Here is a 23,070-nt window from a genome sequence, read left to right on the forward strand (position 1 = left end):
ATTCTGAAAGTTTACCCGGGGGCTCTAGGGACTCAGCACTAACCGGTGCCAACACGCCCTCGGCTGCGCTCCCTACTTCTTGAACCGGGGCAGGTAAGAGCTGGGGGGGCCTCCTGGCCCAGCGGAGGCACGCGGCCGCCGGGCAGAGGCCTCAGCTCCGAGTCCGGGGGGGCCCCCCTCCCTCCCTCCCTCCAACTCCGGCCTGGGTCCCCTTGCTCTCTGCCCGCCGCTCCCCGTGTAGCGGCCCCGCGCGCACACCCCCCCACCCAGCAGCCTCTGCGGCCGGAAGTAGGCCGGCCGCCTTCCCGGCACCCCCCGCGCGGTGGCCGCACTTCCGCCCGCTGGGGAGCCGGTCAGAGTGCGCGACATCCGTTGCTAGGAGTCCATTAGTCACCGCGGAGTCGCCTTGTGTTTTCCCGCGTCCTGAGTCCGGCTGGATTAGTGCGGAGGGACGAGCGACCAGAGCTTCCCCCTGAGTCACCCTGAGGCAGCGGCGCCCAGGGGATGAGGCAAGGAGGCTGCCGGTGCGGGCTCGGGCGCGGATGAGGGCAGGGCCTGCGGGCGGGAAGGCCGGGGCCAGGGGGTTGCCTTCTTCTCCCGGGGCGCAGGCCCGTTCGCGTGACCGTGGGCACGGCACTGCACGCTGCTGGACCTCGCTTTCTGCAGCAGACGCCGCTTTTCTTCCTTGCTGGCACGCAGTGGTCCCCGCTGCAGAGACGTTCGCGCCAGCGCGGCTGCCACCGAGTCAGTTGCTGACAACAGCGTCGAAACAACCTGTTGCTTGTCTTGTTCAGGAAGAATTGAGTCGAGAGGAGGTGGGAGGGCACAGCTGAGGTATTGAGGTTTGGGACCAGTTTCAGGAGGGCTTTTGGATGCAGGATTTAATTAGGATTGGGTAAGTCTCGGGCTACATAGTTGAGGATTGTTAGGCAAAATAGTTAAGGATTTGTGGTCCCAGTGAGGTGAGGGTTTCAGTCTTGGAGCTTCAACTGTTTTTTAATGCCACCTGTTGAAAGTTGTGCGTGTTTTTTTTTTTTTTTTTTTTTTTAAGTTTTATTTATTTGAGAGAGAGAGCACGAGCCGGGCGGGGGGGCAGAGGGAGACAGAAGCAGAAACAGACTACCTACTGAGCGGGGAGCCCCACGCAGGGCTCGATCCCAGGATCCTGAGATCATGACCTGAGCCGAAAGCAGAGGCTTAACCGACTGAGCCATCCAGGCGCCCCGAAAGTTGTGCGGTTTTAAATGCATTTTTGTAAAGTGGGAGAGTCAGGTTATTTGCACCTTTTGTTTCCCTGGACAGGTGTTACTGGCATGGTAAAGTCCCAATAATAGTCACGTTATTTTGCCTCACTGGATGTGATGTGAGTCACGGTCCTTGATTATTTGCACCCAGAGGAATCTGTATAGGGTTTGCTTGTCTGTAGAATGGGGATCGTATTGCAGGGGAAGGGGGAGGAGCTGGGCATGCCCTTAGAAGACCAGGGTTTCAGCCTGTGCTAGCCTTTCAGTATTGCAGCACCATGGGACTCATAAAAATGGCGGAGTCCTGAAAAACAATTCTTATTCTCAAATAGGAAAAGAGAGCTGCCAAATTGAAATGAATAGATCCTTAATAATATCTCGAAAGTGTTACTGTTCACCAGCCAGCTGCAACTCAAAGCCTATAGTTACCCGTCCGTTGCATTTACTCTGTAGAGAGAGGTGCCTGTGCATGTGATTGATGCCATATGGTCAGGGCTTAAGATCTTAAAATGGCCCCACAGCATTTGACTCCTGGCCTTGTACTTCCCTGCTGCTCCCCTCTCTGAGCTCGTTTCCTCATCAGTACAGTGGGGAAGAGGATGCTTTGAGCAGAGCCAGGAGGAAGTGAGGCCATGTGTTGAGTATGGTAGCCAGCTGTTGTTGGAACTGAAATCCACTTGATCCTGGAGCAGTGTCAGCCATCACGGTGGGGCTGCTCTGCATACTGTGGGTCTAGAACAGACTGAGTGCCCAGAGTTAGCAAGTTGGGAAGGACTGGGAGGGTTAACCAGGTTGGGAGACAGCAGGAGAAATGGATGGGATATTAACCACTCTACCAGCTCAGTCTAGTTTCCTCCCTTTCCTGCACTGCTCCCCACCCCTGTCCCCCCAGGACAGGTGCAGGGGCAACCTTAAACATATTCAATAACTAGTTCCAAACAATCAGAACAGGCTTGCTGGAGAGGTTTGGAGGCCCCCTGCCTCAACAAGCATTAACTTTTTTTTTTTAAGATTTATTTATTTATTTATTTGAGAGAGAGAGCAGGGGGAGGGACAGAGGGAAAGGGAGAGAGTGTCCCTCAAGTAGACTCCCCGCTGAGCAGGGAGCTTGACATGGGTCTCATGGGGTTCTATCCCAGGACCCTGAGATCATGACCTGAGCAGAAATCAGGTCAGGAGTTGGCTGTGCCACTGACTGAGCCACCCAGACGCCCCCAGGCATAAACTTTCCAGTTGCTAGAGTTTGGGAAGGTCTATGGGAGGGCTGGAGCAGCTGGCCATTTAGGGGCAACTGGGGCCTTAGGGAAGTGGCTATTTACCAATCCGTAGTTGATACTCAGTTTGGGCCCTATCAGCGTCCTGGCTGAAAATCTGCCTGCTTAGGGAAGTGTGGAGCTCCACTCCAGGCCCTGACACCTGAATGCCAGTGAAGCCTCGGCTTCTGGGGGATGCTCCTGGACATTTGAGCGGCACCCTCATGGAACTTTGCTAGGTTTGCAGGCCCTCCCATCTTAGACTTGGTGAAATCTTTACCCTTTCCTGTTCCTAGCTGACACATTTCCTGTCTCCTCTCTCTCTCCATACCAGTACTCCCCTCTTTCACAACACCTTGCTGGTGAATTCAGCCTTGACATCACATCATTAGCAACTGGAGAGCTAGTTCTTTCCTTAAGGGCAAGGAAGACTGAGCCTTCAAACCCTGCCAGGATATGAGGGAAGATATTTGCATTCTATTTTTCCATGGTAAAGAAGGGAAAAAAAGAAATCACTACACAACTCTAGAAAAGTGTTTTTAGAAAAGAGAGTAGTTTGACAATACATATCAAATAAGTTTATAACCTAGTGATTTCCCTACTAGGAACATAACTTGAGGAACTAATCAGATGTTTTTTAAGGATTTATGAACAAGGTTGTTTACTGAAGTATTATATACGACAGTAAAAAGAATGTCCAGTATCAGAGGACACAGCCCTGGGTAAATTATACAGTGGAATATTACATGGCATTAACAATTGTGTTATGAATGAACAGTTTACTGACATGGGATACCAAAATATGTTAAATTTTAAAAGCAGATTAATATAATAGCATGATTGAAATAATATAAAAAGGAAAAAATAGAATTTGCAACCTGCTTTATTAATTAAATACAAATTTGTAAACTATTTCATTTAATTAATTTATGCAACAAAATTGCCATTACATGCCAAGCACTGGGGATATAATAGACATTAAAAATGTAATTTTCAAAGGGCACCTGGCTGGCTCAGTTGGTGGAGCATGTGACTATTGATCTCAGGGTTGTGGGTTTAAGCCCCACATTGGGCATAGAGATTATTTAAAAATAAAATCTTTTTATTTTTATTTATTTATTTATTTGACACAGAGAGAGAGAGATCACAAGCGGGGGTGGGGTGGGGGCGGTGGCAGAAGGAGAGGGAAAAGCAGGCTCCTGGCTGAGCAGGGAGCCCGATGTGAGGCTGGATCCCAGGGCCCTGGGATCATGACCTGAGCGGAAGGCAGACACTTAACCGACTGGGCCACTGAGGCATTCCTAAAATCTTTTTTTTTTTTTTTTTAATGTAATTTTCAGAAAGGTAAAGGCATGACTTTCAAATAAATACAAAATGGGCATGTGTCAAAAATTTTAACTCATTAATGAATGAGGAAACCAAGAGGTTGTCAAAACTGGTTTAAAAGGGAATCTGAAGAGGACACATATAGGAAATCAGGAGTGCTGAAATCTGAAAACTGGATGCAGAACTGGTCAGTATCCTACAGAGCAAGAAAACATGATATTGAGAATCCTCTTTTTCACAGGTTGGAGGGGAAAATGTAGTGGTAAAATAGCCTAGTTGAAGACAACAGCACAGAGACCCTGTAGAATTGGGTAGCTCCAGAGGACCTGCTCTCTGTGCTCAGCCTCCTGCTGGAAGCACAGCCTGTTAGCTTCTTTGCACGTCTCAAAGTCTTTCACGGTTTTTCCCAACAAGCAAAAGAAGTTCCTGTCCTCATGGAACTGATCGTTCACCAAGCTAGTTTCTAACAAACATATAGTAACTTTAATAAGAGAAATGTACAGGCTGACATTGAATTTTTTCACCAAAAGGTAAAATGATTTTCCTAAGATCATCTCAGATTTTTTTATCAGTTAAGGAGGGAACCAGTAAGATATTACCTTGTTCAAAAGAGGGCTCAAAGCAGCATACATTTATAGTCCGGGAAGGATTGCTGAAATGAATTTGCCCACTAACGGAAACTGGCAAAGCTGTCAGGACACTGAGGAAGCAACCCATTTGCATTGGTGGGACGTGACCTGCTTTTCTAGAGACAAGAATTACTGGCCTTACTGTCTGTTTTCTGCCAGTTAAGTTCTGTCCCTACAGAGTTGTAAATAGCCTCATCAGAGACAGAGAAAGGCACACACCCCGTAAGATCAGATCATCTCTGGAGGCGCCAGCACTGCCATCAGGGATCTCCTGTGATCTTGTTTGCCCAGGGCAGATCTTCCGCACTTGTACCCGCGGGGCCGAGTAGAAGAGTCGGGAGAGAATGCCACTTGAACTAAGCCGTGGGAGAAGGTGCGGACTCTGAAGATGGGGTTAGGGCCTTCCAGGTAGATGGAAGAGCACATATGGAGGCCCTCAGAGGGCAAAGGGCTTCGAGGACAGGGAGGGCCCATGCAGTGTCATGTGACTGGACAGGAGTGAGCCAGGAGGTGAGAATGTGAGGGAGAGGACTGCAGGGGGCCCATCGTACAGAGCCTGAGGGAGGAGTCTGGAGCTCCTTCCAAGCACAGTGGGCACTGGCAGAGTTTTAAAGGAGGAAGTGTCCTGCTCTAACTTGAGTTTTGTTAAACATCTCTGGTTGCTATGGGAGGAGACTGGCGAGGAGGCCATTGCCGCGTCCAGGGCAGAGCTGATGAGCTGTGCGGCCGGGGAGAAGGGCCTGGATGCCCAGCTCATGGCTGGAATCCCCACCCCCCCCCCATTGACAGCCCCCCCGCCGCCCAGACACATTGTGGCTGGTTAGGCCTTTGTGGTTCCTATGATTGATTGCAAGATGCACCTCAGCAACAACCATCAGGAAACTGGAAAAACAAACAAAACAAAAAAAACCCAGATTTGTTACTCACAAGCCCTGAAGGGGACATGGTACGCCTTAGGACCACCCAGTGAGGTCTTGGGGAGTCAGGGAAGAGCGCCGACCAGGGCTCTACCTTTACTAGAGTCCAAGCCAGAGAAGGCTGGGGTCTCACTGTTTACTGGTGAATTTAAACAAAGAGTGGGAATTAGGGTGCGGGAAGGGAGAAGTGGAGTCATTCAAAGGGCCAATTATCTAGCTCACCCAGGGCTTTCCACAAGGGTAATGGACTGGCTCCTTGTCTAGTTGTAACTGGTAGCTTTGTCGTGCAGCTGGTGATACGTTTATTCCAGGTGGATGTCTTTGAAATGGATGCCCTGCGATGTGCGATCCTGCTACAAATACACACTCTGGTCTCTGCCCCCAGTGCCTGACCCAGAGCTCCTAAATCCCTTGGGATTTCCCGGGTGGCAGGGGTGTCTTTTGTTTGAGGAGGTAACTCTTGGTGGGTTCTGGATAGCTCTAGGATGGAGGCCGGTCACCAGAAAGACCAAGCCTCCAGGGGACGGGAAGGGGCTGGAGATGCAGTGAATCATCGTTCACGCCCATGTGATGAGCCTCCATGAAAATCCCTAAAGTATGGGGTTCAGGAAGCTTCCAGGTTGGTGAACACATCCACATGCTGGGAGCATGGCGCACCCCAACTCCACAACACGGTAGCTCCTGCATTCAGGATCCTTCCTGATTTTGCCCTATGTGCCTTTTCATCTGGCTGTTCACCTGTATCCTTTATTATATAATAAATTGGTAAACATAAGTGTTCCTTGAGTTCTGTGAGCCATTCTAACAAATTATTGAACCTGAGGAGGGGTCCTGGGAAGCCTGGACTTCTAGCCATGTCGGACAGAAGTGTGGGTGACCTGAGGACCTACTACTGGATTGGCACGTGAAGTCCAGGGGATCTTGTGAGGCTGAGCCCTTACCCTGTAGGGTCTGCGCCAAGTCCAGTTGGTGTGTGAATTGAGTTAAATCAGAGGACACCCAGTTGGTGTCCACAGAAAATTGGAGAACTGCTTGGTGAGCAAAATCCCACACTTCTGTTGTCAAAAATCATTCTGCGTGTACAGAGTAGTTTTTCCTTTTCAGTTGGATATGGGTGGGGAGGCACAGGATGAATGTGGGATGGCTCGCCTTAGGGCTGGATCCCCCAGGTGGATGGTAGTGCTCTTTTCTGAGGTGGGGGCCTGGGGGTGTCAGGGTTCGAGGGAATGTCAAGGTCTCCTAGTTGGAGATGCCCCTCAGGAGCCCCAAGTCCTCAGCACCCAGACAGGCTTAGTTGGAGATGCCCCTCAGGAGCCCCAAGTCCTCAGCACCCAGACAGGCTTAGTTGGAGATGCCCATCAGGAGTCCCAAGTCCTCAGCACCCAGATGGGCTTAAAGGATGGGCAGTGATAGTAGAAGTGGGTGCCTCATACCTTACTAGGTGCTCTGGGCCTCCCCCTCCCCCGACTCCCAGCACAGACAGGGGTCCCCATCCCAGCCGCCGCCCTATGCCCCAGAGCTGTCTGTCTTCCTGGCTGGAGAAACCACACCGACTTAACCCAGAAGCCATTCATTAGCAGTAACCAGCAGTCACCCGTTGCCCTAGAGGGGTGAGGAGGAGGAGGAACGTGGTTGGAGGTGGCTCTCCACCCTGCGGGGGAGGCTGGGGCTGGTTTTCCATGCTTCCTCTCTGTAGGCATGACTCATCTGTGCAGGTCACCTGGGGGGCTGGGTCACATCTCCGTAGGAAGCCCTGAAGGAAGGCTGGGGGGACCTGCAGCTCCCAGCTCTGGGACCAGCTCCCCTTGGGAACTGGACTGGGGCCCCTCATTCTGCACCTGCCCTCAGACGTGGCTGATCCTATGCAGCATTCACTTCCTTTCCATGAGCCCTTGGCCATGACTTCTGACCTCAAGACTGAGGTCCTGCCCCCTCTCCTTGGTCTGTGAGTCACTGATATGTCACCAAGAGTGCTGGGAGCTGCCCAACCTGGTGATGGGTAATCAGCCGAGTCAGCTCAGCCAGCTTGCCCGTTGCCCTCTGCCCTTCTTCCCAGCAGGCTCCTCTGGGCCTGGCCCTGGCCCTTCCCAGCCCGGAGCTCCCCTCTGCTTCCTGGTCGCAGAGAAGCGCAGCCCTTCCAGACCGATGTCAGTGTTGTGGTTAGAGTAGGCTCCAGTCCATCCAAGGTGGAAGGAGACATGGCTGAGTGCTGGGGAGTCTGGCTCTAGCATAGGCAGGTCATGTGGGTGATACTCGGCATGCGGGTCAGAGCTTCGCAGTGGGCCGTCTCGGGGGAAAGGCCTTTTTGTGGCCTTTGCTGATTTTGGTGGTGTAAATTGTCCCATGCACACCTGATTTCAGAATACTAATGTGATGTCAACCACTTGAAGACTTCCTGCAAACAACGATCGGCTCTTGCTGGCCAGTCAGAGCCCTTGGGAACACATCCCTCTAGTAAACGTGCTGTTCTAAAGGTAAACAGAGCAAAGGGGGCTCCGATTTTACCTGTGATCCGTCAGCTTAGCCAGACACATGGAAGAAATTCTTGTCATGGTGGTGGTGTGTGGGGGGCAAAAGAAAGGATTCTCCCCCAACCAGAGAAGTGGTATATAGACTAGGGAGTGGAGGTAAGGGGTTCTGGCCCCCAGAGTGGACAAGCCCAGTGACACTTCTGTAGGAGGACTGACTACCTTCCTCCCCAATGATTCGCAGCCCAGACTGATGGATTATTTTTCCATGAGAAAAGTGGGAGTCACTGAGAAAACGTGATTAGGCCTAAGAAACCCAGCATACAGCCAACTTTTCTGAAGGAGGAAACTGTTGTGAACAAAACTTAGGAGAGTGCTCTAAGGCATGGAAGGAAAACTCTGGAGCAAGCTGACTTAGAGATGAGCCGTAGCAGAAGAGAGTAGATCAGTAAGGGATGGGGGAGCAGCTGTAAGTGTAGCCTGGAAGATGTCTGAAGGTCTTAGTGGACCACAAGAGCTAACAATGCTTTCTATTCCAGGAAGACATCAGCCAGCACAAAGATACCTGACTCATATAATCAACACCTGGACCCTGGAAGTCTAGCATTCAAAGAGTCAGGTAGCTGGGGCTCTGCATTTAGGAAGTGTGGGAGTGAGGAAGGGTGTGGGGAATTGGGGACCCCTGACAGAGAGAGAGAGGAAGGCTGGGCAACAGGGGGTGTTCAGCCTCCACTTCATGGAGATGTCGCGAGGACAGACAATGCTGTTATAAGGTGGAGAAAGCTTTATTCCCGAGTTTTAGGTGGGACGTGGGTGTGGGCATGCCCAGACCACACAGGCCAGGTTTGGAGAGCCAGAAGATGGGGAGAGGATTCGGCATGCTTGACACTTGAGGCTTTGGTGGAACTACCGAGTATCCCAAGACGCCATGCATGGAAGGGAGCAGGGGCAGAGCTCTATGGCCAGGACGGGGATGGGCAGAACTGGGGAGACCGTGAGGAGCCTGGGCAGAGGCAGAGGAAAATGGGAGGCCCAGGCTGTGGGGGCTGGGCTGGGGTAGAGAGGGGGCTCTGGGTGGGACCTGGGACAGGGTTGGAGACATATGGGTTCCTAGGAGAGTTCAGGAGTGTGGTTAGACCAGAGGAAGGACATCGCCAATGATGGAACACCAGCCAGTGAGCCGTGTCCTTGAGCGTCTCCAGGGCCAGCCAGCCAGCCAGGGACGAATGGTTCCAGAAAACCTTGCCTGCAGATGCGCGGCCTGGTGTTGCTCAGCCGGCGCTCACACCTGAGCAGCTGTGGCTCCCGCGCTTGTGACAGGCAGGGCGGAGGGCTGACCAGTCCTCTTCACCGATGGATAAACTGAGGCCCAGGGTGGAGGAAGGAGCTCCCGTTTAGCTGCTCCTGTGAGTGCTCTGCTCGCTCCCATGGCGGGGCGGCGGGGCCGCTGCTTCCTGGGGGCAACCAGGGCGCTGGCCACTCCTCTCTGCGGCCCAGTGTTCACAAGAGGGGGGACATTCAGATTTTCTTCCCCATTCTTTTAATTACAGTATTACTGTTTCCGTCACTGCTAAGGGCATGGCTCGGTGGCATTAAATACGTGCAGACAGCCCGCCTTCGCCTGCAGACCTTTTCCATCTTCCTGAAGGACCGTGTCCCCGCCGAACCCTAACTCTGGGCCCCTCCCTGGCCCCCAGCACCCCCTCTTCCACTTCCTGGGGCTGTGGCTCTGTGACCTCGGGGACCTCCTACAAGTGGAATCCTGCAGTATTTGTCCTTTGGCGTCCGGCTCTTGTCACAGCACAGTGTCCTCCGGCTTCCCCCACACTGTGGCAGGCATCCGGTGCTTCATTCCTTTTTATGGCTGGGTAATGGGATAATACTCCGTTGGGTGGGTGAACGGGCCACACTGTGTTTATCCATTCATCCACAGATGGACATTGGGCTGCGTCCACTTTGGGGCTCTGTGGGTCCTGCTGCTGTGAATGTGGGGTGCAGGACATGTTGGGGCGGGGGCTCAGGCACGAGGGCCACGTGTGTCCCAGCACCCTCTGCTGAGAGCCGTCAGCTGCCCCCCGCACCCCCGAGCGCCCGCCCCTGTGCCCACGAGCTGGTTGGTCCCTGGAACAGCCTCCCCACCTCTCCCCATCTGGTTCCCTGGAGCCCAGGTCAGTGTCACCTCCACAGAGTGGCCCCCCCCCGCCCCGTGCCTCCCCTTTGCCACAGCTCGAATCTGCCAGTCCCACCCAACGGAGCCTTTGCTGGTACCGTTCTGGGGGCTGGGATGACCTCCAACTGCACCTGTAAGATTCAGCCGGAGAGTGAGCACTGTCCTGAGCACTGTCCTGAGTTCCTGACCGATGACCACCCTCCCCCCGCCCCCGGCCCCATCCCCTTCCTGGTTTGGCTTCCCCGGGACTTCATCACCCATCAGACTAAAAGATTTCTTCCTATAGTTTATCCTGGCTTTCCTCCGGCGTCCCTGACACAAGGGCCAGGGTTGCTTTCGGTTTGCTTGCTGCTGTATCTCCAGCTGGTACAGCAGCGTCCAGCACGCGGCAGGCACTGGCAGATTGGGGTTGGGGATGAATGGATAGCCCAGTGCCGACATCTGCCCTGTCTGAAATGGTGTTGGTGGGCCCCTGCTTCGGGGGGAGCATGGCCAGCTCTGCAGCCCCATGCATCCTGCGCACCTTGCTGCACATCGTCGGTGGCCCTGAGATGGTGCCACGGCCACATGACCAGCAGGGTTACGTGCCCAGGTGACGAGGTGCCCAGCCAGCACGCCTGGCATGGCTCCAGCATACAGTAGGCGCTCCGTAAATCTTTTGTTGAACGTTGGATCACGCCAAGGTCCCCACTCTCTGGGAACTGGGGAGCCGGTCTCTAGGGCTTTGCTTAGGGCCCGTGCCAGGGTCTTCATTGGCTTTTCAGGATTTCCTGTGGCACCTGCCAGGTCCTAGCCACCCTGTCCTGGGGACAGTGACATCTCAGAACACATGCCTGCCCCTTGGGTCACCTGGGCAGTGACCCAGGTGCCAGGAAAGGCTGTTACACAGAGGACACTGGGGAGGCAGCAGTCTGGACCAGTTTGGCCCGGCAGAATCCTCCAGACTCCCCTCTGCCCTTGTCCCTGACTCCTCACCATCGTCACCTGCTCCGCCGCCCAGCCCCGGGGAGATGCGTGCTGCCTGAGGATAGGACCTGTGTCTTACCCACCACTGTGTCCCACTGTCCAGCACAGGGCCTGGCATACAGCAGTTGCCCAATAAATGCTTATCAAATGAGCTGGGGAGGCCAACCACTGTAGTTGCAGGGAGGAAGTGGGTTGGGGGAGCCTGAGGCTAGCCATGGAGTATAGGGGTGACCCAGGATCGGGGGCAGGTGGGGAGGGGAGCACCCACAGAACCAGCCCCTCACCTTGGCCTCTGTGTGAGGGTGCTCTCCAGCAGCCCCCTCCTCCCAGTGCTGGGAATAGCGCATCAGCTGGGGGCTGTTCGGCGGGCAGGGTGCGACAGGGGGCTTGCCCTGATGCGGAGGGGTGGTTCTGACTGCAGTTTAACCCCCGGCTGTCTCCTGCCCTTCCCACCAAAGCAGGTTTGGCGTGGGGGGCCAGTAAAACACCAGTGATCCTTTTTGGTGTCGCAGTCTCCAGGGTAGGTGGTGCGTTGCTGACTCCCGCCACCCTTCCGGCCTCGGGGGGAGGCAGCAGCCTCAGGAGCCCCCCACAGGCTGTGGGGGCAGAGCATGTTGGCCAAGCTGGGGAGCTCCAGAGAGGCCAAGGTGGTGTACCCAGCGGGATGCACTGAGGGTCAGTCTGGAGGGCCCCACCCCTCCCAGCCCCAGACTCCTCCTCTTCTGCAAGGAGCCCTCTTTCCTGAGTCTCTGCAAGGCCCACTCCCACTTGTCCTCCAGGCCTCTGTTTTGAGGTCCTCCATTTCTGGGCAGCCTTCACTGGCGGCCCCACCAGAGTCAGGTGCCTCCTTGGGCCCCTGAGACTCCCTGCTCCCCCGCACCTAGGATCTTGGGTGAAAACCATCCATCCTCTGGACCAAGAACCCTCTCGATCTACTGTGTCCGGTCCAGTCACCTGCCTCTGGATTGAGGTTCAAATCCATGCTCCACCCCTCCCCCCAGCTCCACCCCTCCCCCCAGGCCCCAGTTTCCTCAGCTGCAGAGTGGGAACGGTGGTGGTAAGGGGATTTGAGGCTGAGATGCAGCGATGCAGGGCACACCATATGCTCCCGCTGTTTCGCACCCCTTCCCAGCACCTGGCTTGTTGATCAAATGAACAAAAGGACAGAGATCCACAGTGAGCCTGTGCCCCCTGCTTGGGGTGGGGGCATCACAGGAGCAGGGAGCTGAGTCAGGGAGGAACTCGTGGGGACCCCGGGTCACAAGGTCTCATCTGGTGCATCCCCAGGCTCCCTGCTCCAGTGGAGCCCCGCTGCCCTCTGACCGGAGTGCAGGGGCCAGGCTGGGCGTGGGGGATGGCACCCCAGCCCTGCCCAGGCAGCCACGTCAGTCAGCCACCTGGGCACCGGGCTGGCCCCACCTGAGCTTCCCTGAAGTCCAGGTGAGGGGTGAGTTGTTTACCACCGAGTGACAGGACCCACATGACAGGCGGCCACTGGGGGCCTGATTCACAGCTTTCTGGGAAGTGAGTTAACGGGATCCCAGAGCCCAGGGCTCAGTCAGATCTCCTGGCTGAGTCACGGTGGCCCTGGAGGAAGGAGCCGTTACTGAGCCTCTGGGCAACCCCCTTTTCCCCAAGACCCTGGGACCTTAGCAAGACCCCATACCCTAGCCTCCAGCTGCTGCAGACCCAGACTTTCCCTTCCCCTCCCAAACTGGGGACCTTTCCTAGTCAATGTCAAGGCCATTGGCCTAGATCTCTGGGTCTGGGTCCTGTTCCTCCAGGGGGTAGATCCTGGGCCCACAGCTAGAGCCAGGGTCCTGAGCCCCTAAACCAGAGCCCTGAGTCTACTCCTCCAGGGCAGAGGGAGGGGTCTCCGCTAGAGCCCCCAGTCCCCTTAACGGCTCATTTCCTCCCAGCAGTCCCAGCCCTCCTGTGACCTACAGCCCGGGGTGGCAGGGACTGAGCCACTCACTTACTTGGGGGACTGGTCCAACGGCATTCCACCTCCCAGGATAAAACCTGGGGTGACCTGTAGGGAACTCTGCACACTCCTGTCACAGGCAGGACTGCTCTCCCATCTGTGCCCGTGCCCCCATTGGCTATGGTAGTTTCCAGAACTCCCCCAGCCCAGGGTGGGGGCTCTCTCAGGATCTTAACCCCCCTGCTGCTTCTGGCTTCTGCAGGTGAGTCCTGAGGACCTGCCGCCCCTCCTTCCTCTGCCCCCCCGCCCAGGCCACCCCTTCCCTTCTCCCTACTCAGCACCTTCCCGCCCTCTCTCCCGGCCCTGCCTGCACCCGGTCTCTGTGCCTCTCCCCCTTGCCTTCTGTGCTGCTTGCTCCTCTCTGCCATGTCCTGTGGCTGCCAGCAGGACTGCAGGACGCACTGAGGCAGGCGCTGGACAGACCTGAACAGCCTCAGCCCTCCCCTTGCTGCCCCCTCCTCCTCGTCCTCCCCCTCCTCCCCACTCCCTGCTCTCAGGTCCACACGCTTCTGTTCCAGGCCTTGGGCTTGGGGTTGAGAGGGTCTTGGGCCACAGACTTGGGTGTGGGGGGGAGCCTGAGAGGGTCAGGCGTGTGCTCCCCAACTCCTCCGTGAGAGGCACCCAGGAGCTAGCCGCCCTTCGTCCTCCGCCAGGCGGGTGGGATGGAGCACAGCTGGTGGGAGGGTAAGGCCGCAGCTTAGAGACGGAGCCCAAGGTTTCTGTCAGCCCTGCCCAGGCTCCAGGAAATGCCCCACGATGGGGGTCTGGGGAGCTGCCCTGGACACTGGGGGGCTTCTCTCCACTGGCCTGACCCTTCCTTCCCTTGCCCTCAGCCTCCCTCCATGCTGCCAAGATACCTGGTGAGTGGGGCCCGCCCTGAGCGGTGGGGGCGGGGGAAGTCTGTGTCTGTCTGGGCGGGGGGCAGGTCAGAAGGGGTGGTCGGGGTGGTCGGGCAGGAGCGGAAAGCAGGCAGCCAAGGGGGCCTGGAAGGTAGAGCGGAGACTCAGTAGGAGAGGGGTGCAGGGCAGGGCAGCAGCAGGTGAGAGGCGTGCAGAAGGAAGGCCAGCCTGAGGGGAGGACCAGGGAAGAACAGCATGGCGCTGGGCGGGAGGCTTGGGCCCTGGGGGTGACGAAACGTGACCCTCCTCCGCCAGCACCCCCAGCCTGTGGGAAGCCCCAGCAGCTGAACCGGATCGTGGGTGGTGAGGACAGCACCGATGCCGAGTGGCCCTGGGTCGTGAGCATCCAGAAGAACGGGACCCACCACTGTGCAGGCTCCCTGCTCACCAGCCGCTGGGTAGTCACCGCCGCCCACTGCTTCAAGGGGTATGCACACCGGTCCTGCACTTGATACCCCAGGCCTCCTGCCCCAGACCCCGGGCTCCCCACTCAGCCCCAGCCTCCTGGTCTCTGTCCAGTCTCAGGGCCTCTCAGGAGAGGAGAGACCCTGCTGCTTCTCGTGGGCCTCCATAAGCATGTTGTCCCCCAGACACTCCCTGACCCTTCCCAGCACCCCGCCCCCAGGGTTCCTGACTGACCCTACCCCCTTTCCTCTTCCTGCCAGCACTCTGAACAAGCCATCCCAGTTCTCTGTGCTGCTGGGGGCCTGGCAGCTGGGGAACCCTGGCCCGAGGTCCCAGGAGGTGGGTATCGCCTGGGTGCAGTCCCACCCTGTGTACTCCTGGGAAGAGGGCTCCCGTGCGGACATCGCCCTGGTGCGCCTTGAGCACTCCCTCCACTTCTCTGAGCGAATCCTGCCCATCTGCCTGCCTGATGCCTCCGTCCGTCTCTCTCCCAACATGCGCTGCTGGATTGCAGGCTGGGGGAGCATCCATGATGGAGGTGCGGCTTCTCCCTTACCGGGTGGCTGGGGGTGGCGGGGGACAGAGGCTAGCAGGCTCCTGGAGACACAGGTACAGTGGACAGCAGAGGGTAGAGGCCAGAGGCATAGCAAAAGGAAAAAGACTTTTCTGACAACAGACACAAAAAGTGAACTGCAGCCCAGAGGTGGGAAGTCTCAGGAAGCTAGATGGACGCTTGTAGGTCTCTTCTAGTTAAAAGGGATCTGTGATGATGTTCTGAGGTGGCAGCAGCCAGATGGACGAGGCTATTAGGTGATGGAGGAAAGGCTGGAAGGAGCATGTGTGGGGCCAGGCTGACTGGGGGAGAACAGGCACCTCCTGGTGGCAGCGTGCCATAATTGCAGGTGAAATTTCCAGAAGGACGTGAAAATAAAATTGTCAGACCAGGTCTGGAAAACATCATCTAGAGACACAAGGCAGATAAAGTAAGAGGCAGAGAAGCAAAAAAAGATGATAGATAATGGGGGGGGGGGGTTAGGAGGAAAAAGTTTAAGAAAAATGATTAACCACATTTCAAAAGAATTAAGAGAAATGACCCCAGGTGCCTGGGGATCCCCCTGAGTCCGAGGTTACAGGCAGCCTCCCCATAGTCATGCTGCAGGGATCCTTCGAGAACTGGAATTATGGGCTGGGGGGGGCGGTCTACAGACCAACCCCAGAGTCTGCAATCCCCCTAGGGTTTGGGGGACTCCTCAGGTCCTGATAACCTCCAGCATGGGGTGATCATTTATTGAACACTTCCCTGTTCCAGTCTCCGTACTGGACAAAGCGGTGCCTGAGGCAGGACAAGCTAGGACCAGTGGTTCTAACCATTTTGTGGGCATCAGAAAGCTCTAAAGATTCAGGATCTCAGGATGCACACTTCTGTTCAGATTCAGTAGGTCCAGAGGTGGAGTCTTGGAATTCGGGCTTTCCAAAGGCATTTGGGAGAGCCTAACAGGGTTGAGCCATTAGCCTTTGAGAACTGCCTCAGAGGGGGTGTGGAGGGGGCCATCGGGACATGAAGAGAGGGTTTCCCAAGCCTGATCCTCTGCTCCCTGCCCCCAGTGCCCCTGCCCCATCCCCAGACCCTGCAGAAGCTGGAGGTTCCCATCATCGACTCAGAAGTCTGCAGCCTCCTGTACTGGCGGGGAGCGGGGCAGAGGGCCATCACCGAGGACATGCTGTGTGCTGGCTACCTGGAGGGGCAGCGAGATGCCTGTCTGGTGAGCACCCCACCTTCTTCCCATCACTGCCCGCTGCTCACCTCCCCAAGACAGCTGGGACCCACGAGTCCCCCAGATGCCTACAGAACCGGGCCTCCATCCTTCTGGCCGTACACCAAACATCTACTGAGCATCTTGGGTGTGCCGGACCCCGCTCTCTGGGAGCTTGCCTTCTCCTGAGGAGTCCCAGAACCAGCTCCAGCCCCATCACTGTGGCGGCGGACAGCGGGTGCTGTGATGGTCCGCACCCGGGCTCGGACACTGTAAGGTCCTGGTTGCAGTTCCTACTCTGCTACCCAGGATGCCAGTGTGGCTCGGGGGCCGTGAGTGCGAAGGTGTGGCACAGAGTGCTCCTCACCAGCAGTGAGCCCGCGGGCCTGTCCTCCAGGACAGAGAAATCTGCCCCCCGAGGGAACCCTTGCCACCTGCTGTGTTGGGTCCTGGGCTCTGTCCAGCCCTGAGCCACGTGGGTCCCTGACCTTGCCTTCTCTCCGCAGGGTGACTCCGGGGGCCCCCTCATGTGCCAGGTCGAGGGCACCTGGCTGCTGGCGGGCATCATCAGCTGGGGCGAGGGCTGTGCGGAGCGCGACCGGCCCGGCGTTTACATCAGCCTGGCTGCCCACCGCTCCTGGGTGATGAGGATCGTGCAGGGGGTGCAGCTCCGCGGGCACTCACAGGGGAACGGGCCCACTCGGGGCGCCGGGCCATCCCGGGGCCGCGTGCGTTAGGGATCTGGGGAGACGGGCGGCTGCGGGCCCCAGCCACCCGACGGTGCGCCTTTCCCGTGCGCCCTTCCCGCCGTTGTAAGTGAGCCACCTGCCTCCGGGGGGCGCCCGCATGCCGGCACTGCCCCGCCCGCGGGAGCGCCTTTGTTTTCTGTGTGTATATATCCCTGGTGACGATTTTTACAGTTGTTTGTAGCCTTGCCCCCATATCTTATTTATTACAATTTCAATAAATTATTTATTCCCCCGTTCCTGTTTTTCCGAGTATGGGGACATTGGGAGGCAGGGGTACACTTGGGATTAAAATGGGGGCAGGCGGGTGTGAGTTTGTCTGATGGTCCTGCCAGGGACCTAGCTGTCCTGTCCACCTGTGTTTCGTCATTCTGACCCCTGGCCTTTGCACTTCTTTCCTATGCCCCCCTCCCACCGGGAGGCCACATAGAGAGGAGGCAGGAGGCCCCCAACCTGCCTGTTGGGTTTCCCAAACCGGGCTAGCTAGGAGAAACCCGCCCATATGACAGTGGGTGTCCCCTCCCTCCCTCCCCTGAGAACCAGGTTTCCCGGATTCGGGCCGAGGCAGCCAAGTCCTCTGCACCCCCAGGAGCTGACGCAGGAGTGACTCACTGCTGATTCTGTGAGTCGTCCTGCAAAGACAGAGCAAAACAATGAGATGGCAGGTCTCTAGGCCTGCGACATGATGGGCTTGAGTCACCTGGCCTGGGCCCACAGGGGGTGGGAGCCAGTCCCGGGCCATGGAGGGTCTGCCAGCTAACACCCCCCTTCCCCCAGGACTGCCCCGCCCCCTCCCCCTCCTCTGCAGCCTCTTGGACCCGCCCCTCCAGCCCCCCACGTCTGGGACCCCCTCCTCACCTACCTGGGGTTCCCTGCAGCCGGTGCAATGTGCGGACTGAGGGCTCTGTGGTTGGTTTCAGGAGTCTGAACCTGATGGTGGTTCATACAAAGAGATTGCTTCTAAAAGAAAGTCAAGAAAACAGCTAGGTCCAGTCACGCTGAAGGACTATTTACAAAGTGTCTCCAGCTAGAAATTGTCTGTGAAGCGAGTTTTTGAGAAGGCGGCACAGGGTTTTGGCTGGCTTGCTGCTTGGCACCCTTTATGGGGAGTAGCTTCAGAAACATTTGCTCCTGTTGTTTTGATGACCATCCTGTCGTTACCAGATCACAGTAGATGCCTTGGGGTTGGTTTTATAAAAAAACAAACACCACACTGGCCTCCTGCTCATCTGGGAACCAGCCTGGGGAGTGAATGGTGACTCAGGTGAGCGCCACATCCAAATCCTGGCCCTCCCCTTCGTGACCCAGGCCCCTCCTTACCTGCCACTCCCCCTGCCCCCTCTCCCACCTTCAGCCCCCCCTCCCTGGCTTGCTGCGCTGCCTCCTCCCTCTGTCCTCCGATATGGAGATCTGCCAGGGTGGTGATGGTGATGTTCCTGGGACACTCAGGTGGGGGCGGGTTCTCTCTGAGTTGGACGGTGGGCCTCTGGGGAGCTCCTGAGCGCACCCTCCTGGAGGAGGCTGAGGGCAGGCTGGGCCCCAGAGTGGGGAACCAGCACCTGGGTCCCCACTGCAACAGGATATGCAATGACTCCTTCCTCAGGGCTGGGGGAGTCCAGGAGGTGGCAAGGGAGTCAGCCCCACACCAGCAGAGAAGCCCCTTTGCTCCCAGGTTTGAGCCGGGCCCAGGAACACACCCCAAATCTGGACCAGTCCGGGTGGGCGACTCACTACTTTGGTTCCACGGACACCACCTGCCGCCAGGGACCACAGAGCCCCTGGGCCTGCAGGTGGTCTCCTCAGGAGAAGTCCCAGGGGCCCAGTGGGCAGGAGTCTCCACCTGCTGCAGCCTCCCACACGGAACAGCCCTTCCCAGAGCTCCCCAAGGTGACAAGTGTCATTCCAGCACGAGCTGCCTTAGCTGCAGGCTACTTGGTCTGTCCCTCCACATGCTCTCTCCTCAGATCTTTAACCCTTGAGGAGACGTCCACCCCCACACCTGGGACTCCACAGAGCTGCCCCCGCGTCCAGAGCAAGTGAGCACACACATACACTGAGCCCGGCTCTTCTGTGGTGGCAACCTCCTGTGCCTGGTAAGCCCACACCTCTCCCTTGCTTCCTCCACCATCGAGACTGGAAAAGTGAAACGCTCACTTCCACAATCTCCCGCAGAGTTGCAAGAGCCTGTGGGACTGAGTGTTGGCCCAGGAGAGGGAAGCAGATGTCTGGTGGGTGGTTTCTTGGGAAGACAGCTTTTTCCTGATAAAAGGGACCTATTCAGCTAGCAGCCTTTCCCATCCTCTACCTTCTAGTTTTGGATGTCGATGTGATGCTTAAACATCAGCAGCCATCTTATCACCATGAAGTGACAAGCTGCTGGGCGGAGTGACAGCAAAGCTTCAGGAGCTGTGAGTGTGAGGATGTGGCGGGCCCACTCTCCAGTCTCCAACAGCTGCCTCCCTCCATGTGTCTGTGCTTCTAAGCTGCTGTTGGTCGATCTTCTTTTACTTGCAGCTAATTGCATTCCTAAGTGATATACCTGCTTCAAACCTCTGTTTTAGAATAGTTTTAGATTTATAGAAAACCCTTTTTTTTTTTTTTTTTACAGAAAAGTCTTTTTGTTATTGTGAAAATGGTCATGTCAGATTTCATCAATCACACTGGAGTTTTTTTCAAAGATTTTATTTTTATTTTTAATTATTTTTTAAGAAGATTTTATTAGAGAGAGAGCATGAGTGGAGGGGAGGGGCAGGGGTAGAGGGAGAAGCAGACCCCCCCCCCCCGGGCAAGGAGCCTGATGTGGGATTGGATCCCAGGACTCCGGATTCATGTCCTGAGCCGAAGGCAGACGCTTAACTGACTGAGCCACCTAGGCGCCCCAAGATTTTATTTTTAAGTAATCTCTACGTTCAATATGGGGCTCGAACTTACAACCCTGAGATCAAGAGTTGCACAGTCCACCAACTGAGCTGGCTAGGTGCCCTGCACATTTGAATTATCTAAAGTTCGAAGGCTTTGAGCTCATCCCTGCCCACAAGAATTCTGGACCTGCAGACGGTCCCCCCACTTAGTTTCAGGGGTCCCCAGGATGTAAGAATTTATCCAAGAATAAGTCTTTTCCTTGTCTCTCTTTCCTGCTTCAAGTCTCCTCATCAGTCCTGCCACCCACCAAGGCACCTGAAGGAGTCTCACCATTGCCCCGGCTGACGGTGCCCTGGCGAGCTCACCAGCGTCCATGCCAAGTGCACCCTCCCCAAGTTCCCCAGATGGCCCTGGGAGTCTGGGGTTCCACACGGAGGAGGAGAGAATGGCCTCTCCCAGCTCCGAGCCGCACCTTGCCCCCTGCACCCAGGTGGTTGTGCTCAGAAGGTCACAAGGTTCCTCATGGACACGTCCCCTCGGGCTGTGTGTCTGATTTCCTGTCAGTCATGCATAGGCAAGCCAGGACAAATGAGTTTTCAGAGGCTCAGCGCTCTCCAACCTTACGGAGAGGGTCGTCCCTTTCACAGAGCAAAGTCCGCTTTGCAGGCTCCTCCTGGTCCCCCAGCGTCTGCACGATGGCTGCCGCAGTGCTTCCGCCCTTCTTCACCTGCGGGCGTTCACACCTGGCTTGTACCCCTGGTTTCGAAGCTCCGCGACCATCCATACAGGTGACTCCCCGAGCTCTCCCCAGATGGCCCCTGGGCCCCTCAACCTTACCAAGACCCCAAGTGAATCCTATTATCCCCTCTGTCAGAATTTCCCATCCCAGCCAAAGGCAGGAGCCCGTCCTTCCAACAGCTCAGTGTGAAAACCCCAGAGGACGGACACCCCCACATGCTGGCGGGGGCCCCGGGCGCCGGTGGGAACGCGGCATGGGGTGGCCTCTGCGCAAACCGGGTGACCGTTTCCCGTGCAGCTGACCGACTCCTAAAATTTACCCAAGAGGGAAGAAAACCTACAGGGACCCTGCACGCAGACATTTATAGCAGCTTTATTCCGAATCAGCAAATGCACTGGAAACCCATGTGCCCTCCGGCTGGCAGTTGGAAAAACACACTGTGGGCGCCTGTTCGGGAGAATTCTGCTCAGCAAGCGAGAGGAGCAGACGGCACGCAAGGCCCGCGGACGCCCAGTGCAGCACGCTGAGGGGACCAGTCAGGCTCCAGAGCCACAGGGACAGAGAGCAGATGGGTGGCTGCTGCAGGCTGTGCTGGGGAAGCTCACGGTCGCTGAATTTTCCTGTGTGTAATTATACCTCCATCAAAATGATTTAAAAACAACACAAACATGTGGAGGCCTCCTTGCCTCCTCGCTTTCCCTCATGGTCTACATTCAAGCCATCAGCAGACCTGTTGGTTTTACTGCGTCTTGGAAATATGTCCAGATGTGTCCACTTGTTCCTATGCCGGGCCCAGCCGCCCTCCACACGATCCTGCATTTCAGTAGTGGCCTCCTCGCTTGGCTCCCTGCTTCTGCTCTTGCTTCAGCAGCCGCAAGACTGGCTCTCTCCAAACCTAAGTAACGTGTCCCACTCCCATTCAGAACCCTCTGCTGGCTTACTTTACTCAGAGGGAATGACGTCGTCCTTCTGGCCTCCCCGCCCCCTCCCCCTTCTTGCTGGGGAGCTGCAGCCGCAGGGCTCCCAGCTGTGCCCCGGAACACCACAGGCACGCTCCTGCCTCAGGGCCTTTGCACCTGCAGCCTCCTCTTCTGCCACATGACTGCAGGCTCCTGCCCTCACTTCCTAGGGAACTGCACTCAGATGCTAAGTCACCATCCTGTTTACAAGAGCAGTGTTCCCTCCCTCCCCTTTTGCTTCTTTCTTTGCTCTCTTTTTTCCAGGACATTTATTACTATTTAACATACTACGTTGCAGGGCGTTTCAGTCACCCCCAAATCCTCCTGTGCCCCTTCCTGGTCAGCTCCCCTGTCCCACCTCCCGGTCCCCAAGTGACCACTGATCTCCCTTCTGTGCTTCCTAGCGTTTTAGGTAAATGGAATCATCCAGCATGTGCTGTCTTGTACCTGGCTTCTTCAGCCTCAGTGGGATGTCTTGGGGGCCGCCCGGGCTGTGGCGTGTCTTCATTGCTGGTGGTGTTCCTGTGTGTTCCCGGGAGACCGCAGCGCTGAGAGCCTTCACCCATTCTCGTGTTGATGGGCATTCGGGTTGTTTCTGGGTTTTGGCTATTACCCATCAAGCTGCTGTGAACACTTGGAAGTTTTTATGTGGACATATTTTCATTTCTGTTGAGCCAACCAACACCCAGGAGTGGAATAAACTGTGTATGTTTCACTTTTTTTTTTTAAGATTTTATTTATTTATTTGAGAGAGAGCACGAGACAGGGAGAGGCAGAGGGAGAAGCAGGGAGCATGATGTGGGCTCGATCCTAGGACCCCAGGATCATGATCTGAGCCGAAGGCAGATGCTTAACCGACTGACCCGGGTGCCCCTGCAAATTTAACTTTTAAAGAAACCACCAACTCCTTTCCCAAGTGATTGTTATCGTCTGATCTACCTGCCAGCATCATGAAAGGTAAGGGTCCCAGCATCTCCAATCCTCACCTCCTGATGAGAGCCCTCCTAGCTGGGGGGCCGGGGCGGCCGGGGAGGGGGGAGGGCTGCTGTGGTATCTCAGGTGGTCCCACTTTGCGCTTGTCTGATGACTCATGGCGTGTGGCGCCTGCTCCTAGATTCATGTGCCCCTCGTATTTTTTCTCTTGTGATTTGCCTATTCAGACCTTTCGCACTTAAAAATTTTTGGTCTGATTATTGAATGGTAGGACTTCTTTATTCTGGCTGTAAATCTTTTGACAGAGCAATTACATATTGTAGAATCTCTTTTTATTTTTGTAGAAAATGTAGATATGTGTGTTATGTCTTCTTCCTCCTCCCATTTTTTAGTTATTCATTTTTATTGTGTTTTACAGTTGTATTATTGTATTTTACAAAAGTATATGCTTATGGTCTTTTTAAGGTTCCCAGAGCCGATTCCAGCATGGTGGGGGGCGGGGCTCCTCAGATACCACTGGATGCCCAGAATTCAGCTCAGTTCTGACACCGTCCATCCAGGGACAGCGTCAGCCCCACAGGTGAGGGGCTCAGCCCACTCCCACCCCAGATGCCAGTCCCCAGTCCTGTGCTTTTGATCACAGCCAGAGTGGAGGGTCCCTCCTCCGTCCCTCCCCTCCAGCCCTTCCAGTCCGCTAGCGCGGCTCACAGAGCTCAGGGAAACACGCACTTTCCCAGCTTATGGATGGATTGGACCATGTGAGCACAGGGGACCAGAGGCTGCCTGAGGGCCAGGGAGAGAGCAGCCCTCCCTGAT

The 23,070-nt window shown here is 56.0% G+C and overlaps 1 protein-coding gene across 1 annotated transcript; it reads left to right on the plus strand.

Moving 5' to 3' along the window:
* Positions 1-318: 318 nt before the first annotated feature.
* Positions 319-17,312, plus strand: PRSS22 (serine protease 22). Its single transcript, XM_064592376.1, has 7 exons — positions 319-524; positions 7,731-13,159; positions 13,791-13,817; positions 14,112-14,283; positions 14,522-14,799; positions 15,867-16,024; positions 16,522-17,312. Exons 2-7 carry the CDS (start codon positions 13,078-13,080, stop codon positions 16,750-16,752), a joined length of 948 nt encoding a protein of 315 aa, XP_064448446.1. The 5' UTR covers positions 319-524; positions 7,731-13,077; the 3' UTR covers positions 16,753-17,312.
* The last annotated feature ends 5,758 nt before the right edge of the window (positions 17,313-23,070 follow it).

The sequence above is a fragment of the Mirounga angustirostris genome, unplaced genomic scaffold, assembly GCF_029215605.1.
Source record: "Mirounga angustirostris isolate CCGP_5_RB_7025 unplaced genomic scaffold, mMirAng1.0.hap1 SCAF_5, whole genome shotgun sequence".
Classification (NCBI taxonomy): Eukaryota; Metazoa; Chordata; class Mammalia; order Carnivora; family Phocidae; genus Mirounga; species Mirounga angustirostris.

Coding starts and splice junctions, on each gene's coding strand:
- PRSS22 (XM_064592376.1), top strand. CDS start 13,078: ATGGTAGTTTCCAGAACTCCCCCAGCCCAGGGTGGGGGCTCTCTCAGG. Junction 13,818..14,111: donor CCATGCTGCCAAGATACCTG/GTGAGTGGGGCC, acceptor CTCCTCCGCCAG/CACCCCCAGCCTGTGGGAAG. Junction 14,284..14,521: donor GCCGCCCACTGCTTCAAGGG/GTATGCACACCG, acceptor TCTTCCTGCCAG/CACTCTGAACAAGCCATCCC.